Source organism: Trichoplusia ni, chromosome 27, assembly GCF_003590095.1.
Source record: "Trichoplusia ni isolate ovarian cell line Hi5 chromosome 27, tn1, whole genome shotgun sequence".
Taxonomy (NCBI): Eukaryota; Metazoa; Arthropoda; class Insecta; order Lepidoptera; family Noctuidae; genus Trichoplusia; species Trichoplusia ni.
The window spans coordinates 760,435-767,856 of NC_039504.1; the positions used below are offsets into that span (position 1 = coordinate 760,435).

Sequence of the window (7,422 nt, forward strand, 5' to 3'; positions counted from 1 at the left end):
ATGTAAAGAAATTGCTCTTTTTTAATTTCTTTGTTTTTATATACAAAATATTTTTACATTGATTATCAAAAACAGAGCATTGCGGCACACGTACACTATAACTACACTATCAGTTTTATATTTATTCATCGATTAAGATAAAAACCTCTATGAATAAAAAAAAACTCTACAATTTACGAAATAAAATGCTTTGTTTAATCACCAAACGACTCCTTAGTTCTGCAACGATGTAGAGTCTTTGATCTCTCCCTCACAAAACCACAGTCTTGCTGCTAATGTAAATGTTTGCCTTTTTGCCGATTTAACTTTTACCTTAAACATATAGAACACAAACAAAGTAAGCTTCATACAATTTTATATGTGGTTAAGTTTTCAAAGTATTTGAGTAGGAATTCACTTGTGGTCGGTTTGTGGTGCGGACCGCCCATGGAGTGTGGTCATATAACGTTCCATTTTTGTTAATGGCGTCTGTTATTACGTATAATTTCTACGTCACAGTATGACACAAGGAATAGAGATTAATTTTATGGCTCTCTTAATAGTAGTTAACGATTAAGAATTAGTAAGCAAGTTTCCTTATAGTTTTATGTTTCAAGTTGTATTAAATATTCTAAGACATTAATTGATTGCTAAGGGTTTTTATTGCTGTTCTCAGTAGCATATTAAGGAACTTCAACACACGATTTAATTTAATTTGATTCTAAGAATTTCCTTTAGAATTACATCGTGGTGCAGAAATGATGTTATAACTGTACATTGTATCGAAATATCGAGTACATTGAATAATTCCATAAATTGTACTAAATTATTTTAGATGCCCATTGTTTTTGGGACAAAATGACAGTACAAAAGCATATTTGATTAGAATGTATCCCCTGTCAGCCGTATTGACAAGATAATCACCAATTGAATACCAACTCATATAATAAATACATTAGCTGACAAACCTACAAAAACGTACGCAAATTACATCAGAAATGTACAGACAGTACCGTGTACTCTTAGCATAACAAGACTTTTCCATTTTTCTCCCTCGGTATAGCATTCAGACATTGCCGCAACGATAAAAACATTAGGACACAATAAAACATCTGCGAATTTTCAAATTTTGTTACCGAGTGTCGGTAAAAATTCGGGAATGCCTTCATAATGGCTTTTATGAGCTAGCAGACGTGATTTACACCGATGAATTTGCGTACGAAAATTCTAAAGTCTATTAAATGTACGTAGATTGGGTGTTTTTATGATTTATTGTTGCTTATCTCTTGGAAGTGTAGCGCCATCTGTCGGTAAATAGATGTTTTAAGAACATTAGATAAGCTCTACATTAAAATATTTAAAAATAAAGTCCACTTTGAAATAAAGACTTTATTCGCATTTTTATTAAAATTAAATTTATTATCAAAAAAATAGTGTTAAGAATATTCCCCTAATTACGTAACCAATTAGTCTGTTTCGCACGCAAATGATCCATTTTAAGTATTTTGCACAAAAAATGTTACAATAAGGGCTAAATATTGTCATACAGAAATAATAAGTTGCCAGGTATTTGTCCCTTAACAATAGAAAGACTTGTATTCGGACGGACACGGCGACCCTTTTTTGTAGCTGACTTGCTTTGAGTAATAAACGAGAAAAGCTCGTACTAAAAGTTTCCTAGTTGATTTAAATATTTAGGCATTATAAATATAAACAAAATACCATCAATATCTATATCTTAAGGGCTGGAAGCTTTTACGGAGGACCGGGATAGAGTAAGTTGGTCATATGGTACAATGTACGGTGGATAATAGAAATAATTATGAAATTTAAGTCGAAAAAATTAAGGCATTCGGATTTTTAAACTGTTTGGATGAATATAGTTCTATGAGGAGCAATTTTAACATATGTATTACTACATATCTTATAACTAAAACATTGTCAATCCATCAGAGAATGATTAGTTATTGTGAGGCTTGCGACATTAGACCGCTTCTTTTCTTCTAATACCTGTAGGTACTTCGTAGTTGTTCGATTACTTTAATTTGTATAGTAGATTAAAGTTAACTTTTAAAATCTTATGACAAAGTGATAAACTTCATATTTTTTTCTGTTTAAATTTCTATTTTTTTATCAATTGCCTTACTCAAATTTATTTCTAAAATCATATGAAGTTATTATTAGATCAATATTACGATACGTCCCTATTAACAAAAACCCTAAAAAATACGAAGTATAACGAGACCCACAAATGTGCAAATATAATGTTTGTACTGCTCCACGAAGCTTTAATTGTCGCTACTCGCTACTAGATAGCGCTACGTGCTCTTACTAAACCAGTAAAGAGCTTATGCGGGGTGCGGGGCCCGGGGAGCACTAAGTTGCGCGCCCCACTGCTACTTGCACGAGTCAAGCGCTCTGGTTGACAGTCGCAACGCAACCGCGCCGCGGTAAGGTCGTGCTACACCACGCGCCGGTTTATACTTCACGCAATAAATATTTAATACACAAACTGATCTCAAACGATAAACAACTATCCATGAGTGAAAAATACTATCAACAAAAATTATTAAGGACTACAACCAATCCCTACATTACGGACTACAGTGCAGTGAAATGCTAGGAAGTTTTTCTTCAGCGCTTAAGTGTACCACGTACTTTGTTTCGGAAATGGTGATATCGACCCACGGGGTGTGTTTATGAGACGTTTTGTGGTGAAATGAAAAATCTGTGATAATGTACACAATTACGGCTGTACTTTGTGCGCTGGTGCACGTCGGGTCGGCGGTGCTGCCCTATGGCTCGGACAAATGCGTTCGGGTCTCGGACCGGGCCGCGGACGGTGGAGTGCTCTGCAGGATTCGTACCCTCGATGCTGACGGCAGCAGTATCATCTCAGTGACTTCGGACACCAGCCGGCTGGCTATCGAGTGCAACCATCTACTTTTATTCGAAAGCTCTCTAAGGGCGCATTACTTTAGCCCTGTTTCTGCTCTTGCCGATTTGTCAATAAGCAATTGCAAGTTACTAAAAGTACCAGACAACACGTTCCATGAACTTAAGAAGTTAAAGAAACTGAAAATACGTTCGAAGAATTTTGAGTGGAGCCCTACTAAGAATTTAGAATTATCTCTGAACGCATTCAACGGCTTGTCGGAACTGCAGTCGTTAGATCTCGCTCAGAATAACATCAAATTTGTTCCTTCCGGCGTGTTCTGCTCGTTAGAAAATTTGAACACATTAAATTTGACACATAACAGAATAAGAACAGTTGGACAACTTGGATTTGGACAAGGCTGCGGATCGGGCTTACATAGCTTAGATCTAAGCCATAATGAAATCAAATCACTGCCAGAAGACTCTGAATTGTTGAAGTTAAGAAGTTTGCAACATTTATATTTGCAACATAATAATATCTCTGACATATCAAGTGAAGCATTTAATGGACTTGTGTCAATGAGAGTTTTAAACATATCACACAACCATTTACATACACTGCCCGAAGGCCTTTTTGCTAACGCTAGAGAATTAAGAGAAATTTATTTAAATGATAATACTCTTTTTGAATTGGCCCGAGGAATATTTCACCGCTTGGAACAGCTGATTGTGTTAGATTTATCAAGCAATCAACTTACAAGCAGTCACATTGATGACGGCACATTTTTGGGATTAATACGCTTAATAGTTTTGAACTTATCAAATAACGCCCTGACAAGAATCGACGGAAAAACGTTTAAAGATTTGTTCTTCCTTCAAATATTGAATCTCAAGAACAACTCAATTGGCTACATCGAAGATAATGCATTCCTGCCGCTGTATAATCTGCATACGCTCAATCTAGCAGAGAATCGACTCCATACAATAGATGAAAACTTATTCAACGGCTTATTCGTTCTCAGTAAATTGACTCTGAACAATAATTTACTTGTGAATATAGATCGAAAAGCATTTAAAAATTGTTCTGACTTGAAAGAGTTGGATTTGAGCTCCAATCAACTTTTAGAGGTTCCCGACGCATTATGGGAACTCTCTTTCCTTAAAACACTTGACCTTGGAGAGAATCAAATATCCGACTTCAAAAATGGTTCCTTCAAAAACCTAAATCAATTAACAGGACTGAGACTGATTGACAATCAAATTGGGAATCTTTCCGTCGGAATGTTTTGGGACTTACCGAGCTTACAAGTGCTCAACATCGCTAAGAACAAGATCCAGTCAATCGAGAGAGGGACATTTAGCAGAAATATGCAACTGGAAGCCATACGACTCGACGGGAATTTCCTGTCTGACATCAACGGTGTCTTCTCAACGCTTGCGAGCCTTTTGTGGCTCAACTTGTCGGAAAATCATCTAGTGTGGTTCGATTACGCGTTTGTGCCCAGCAATTTAAAGTGGTTAGACATTCACGGCAATTTCATTGAACACTTAGGTAACTACTACAAGTTGCAAGATGAAATCCGTATAAAGACATTGGACGTTAGCCATAATCGTATAGCTGAAATATCGTCTATAGCAATTCCTAATAGTGTAGAACTGTTGTTTATAAATAATAACTTTTTAAATAGTATCCAAGTGAATACGTTTTTCGATAAGAAGAATCTGACGCGTGTGGACATGTATGCTAACGAAATAGTGCATTTAGAACTGAATAGTTTGCGTCTATCAACAGTGCCGGGAAATAAAAGTTTACCAGAGTTTTATATCGGTGGCAACCCGTTTCAATGTGACTGTACTATGGAGTGGTTACCGATCATAAACAATATGACCGCAATGAGACAATATCCGCGTGTGATGGACTTAGAAAACGTTTTGTGTAAAATGACGAACACTCGTAGTGGAACTCATGTGCCCTTAACTAACTTAAAAACTACAGACTTTCTTTGTAAGTATGAGACTCATTGTTTTGCCATCTGTCATTGCTGTGACTACGATGCGTGTGACTGCGAAATGACGTGCCCTCAAAACTGTACCTGTTACCACGACCCATTGTGGAACACAAACGTTGTGGACTGTTCCGGACAAGCTTCAGTAGAAATACCGCACAAAATACCTATGGATGCAACTGAAGTATTTTTAGACGGCAACAATATAAAGGAATTACAAGACCACGCGTTCATTGGTCGACAGAAAATGAGATCTTTGTACGTGAACAACAGCAACGTAGACAACATACAAAACCGCACGTTTGCAGGCTTAAATGCTCTACAAATACTACACTTGGGCAACAATAAGCTTAAGGAACTGAAAGGATATGAATTCCTTCAATTAAGTAGCCTGAAGGAATTGTTCTTACAAAACAATCTAATAAGCCATATCGCTAACATATCATTCCTTTCTTTAAAATCCTTAGAAGTTTTACGCCTTGACGGCAACAGACTTGTCGACTTTGGAGTGTGGACTTTTAACAACAATCCCAATTTGAAAGCTTTGTCCCTGGGCAACAACCTGTGGTCTTGCAAATGTCGCTACTTACAAGAGTTAACTGCATATTTGGCCGAGAACGCACAAAAAATCATCGACATTACCGACGTATGGTGTTGGAACGGCGACGCGAAGCCGCCACAGAAAAAAAGAGCTCAATTTAAACGGTACAGCCTGCAGCGATTATTATGCTGATAATTCAGTCATCGGAAACATGCTTGTGTCCAACTATGTTCCCATGATGGTCTCGACGCTCACCGGCTTTATGTTAATTTTATTGGCCCTCGTCGTACTATTTCTTTTTAGAGACTCGCTGAGAGTGTGGCTGTATACAAACTGTGGCATAAGAGTGTTTTCTTTCTCGGGGCATTCGAAGAGAGTCAAAAATTATACGACGCCTATGTTTGCTATAGTCCAAAAGATGAAGAATCCGTCGTGCAGTCGCTAGCAAATGAACTAGAAAACGGGAATCCATCATACCGTCTCTGCCTTCATTATAGAGACATTCCACACCATGGCGCTCAGTACATGCAATGCGCGCCGCCTGTCGTCGAGACCGCGGAAGCATCGAAACGAATAATCATCGTTCTAACGAGAAATTTCATGCAGACGGAATGGTCTCGATACGAATTCCGACAAGGGTTGCACGATGCGTTGAAAGGGTGTATTTATAAACTAGTACTAATAGAAGAATACTCAGTAGTGGCGGATGCGATGTGCGACCCCGATTTGCGGCCCTATCTCAAAACAGGGTCGCGTCTACGATGGGGTGAGAAAAGGTTTTGGAAACGCCTGAAGTATATGATGCCAGATTTCGAGCCAAATCATAAGACTCGGAGTCATAACTATAGAAAGAGTTTGAATACATATACGTTAGATTCATCGGTGCCTAACGGTGGGAACCGTACATTGCCTTTTCCTGAGCGATCACCTGTGTTGGGAGGAGGTCAAGGTGCCAGCGCCCCGCCGGAGTACAGTAGTGAAGTGCGACAGTCGCCGTCGGCTGTGAGGCAGACGCAGGCGGTCGCGTACGGGCCAGATGGGAGGCCGATCTCAGATCACATCTACTCATCAATAGACTCAGATTACTCGTCGCTGGAGCACGGCATGGCTCCCGGCCGGCGGCGAGACATGCGCCAGTGGCCGCCGCCGCCGCCTCTCGTCGACACGGGCAACGCCGTGCAGGCATACCTAGTCTAGATGGGCAACTAGCCCACCTTCCAGTCACAATTGTAAATATGTAGATGTTACTAGCGCGCTGTAAATATTGTAATTATTAGATAGTAAGTGCTATACCAAATGTATGTAAGTGAACTATTATTGCCTGTTCGTTATCATGTGTATAGATACTAAAATTTTAAAGACTGCTGTAGTATATGATTGTAAATAGCAAAAACAAGTGATCATTCTATATTATTATCGTAATATGGTTATTTATACAAATAAAAATTAAAGTGATGAAGATTTATAATTTCTGATTTCATTTTAGACACCTTTTTTCATGTACCCAAGTATAGACACTAAAGCTATAAATGGATTTGAAATAATACACGATTAATTCGTTCATTACACACACCTACTCAATAAATACAATTAATAAGACTATACTGACAGCAAATTGACAATCGTATCAGAAGTTCATTAAGCGAATTAACGAATAATGGAGTCGCAGTAATTTTAATTTAACTAAAAGCTCAAACATACCAATCATGATATTGCAAATGTAAACACAATTTACATATTTATGAAAATCCGATGAGTGCAGTAATAAAACACGTTCGTTGACCACTGGGTACGACATTATCAATAATATGTATATTATAGTCAGGCTCACAAGTCGATGAACACATTTGTTTTTTAAATACTGGCACATTCATTACCATGTTGCAGTAGAAAAAAAAAACATTTACAAAACAAAACACTGCGATTTACGACTTAGAATTTTCTATTATTCCTATAGGCACACTTATTATTACTGAAAATATCAATACGTAACTGCGGCAAGCATGGAGTGTTTAGTTT

At 37.9% G+C, this 7,422-nt stretch overlaps 1 protein-coding gene across 1 annotated transcript; it reads left to right on the plus strand.

Annotated features, from left to right (window-relative positions):
- Nucleotides 1-2,144: 2,144 nt before the first annotated feature.
- Nucleotides 2,145-6,871, plus strand: LOC113505888 (toll-like receptor 7). The gene is given in 3 exon segments (XM_026888746.1): nucleotides 2,145-5,544; nucleotides 5,546-5,759; nucleotides 5,762-6,871. Coding segments are annotated over 3 exon segments (3,882 nt in total). The 5' UTR covers nucleotides 2,145-2,715; the 3' UTR covers nucleotides 6,601-6,871.
- The last annotated feature ends 551 nt before the right edge of the window (nucleotides 6,872-7,422 follow it).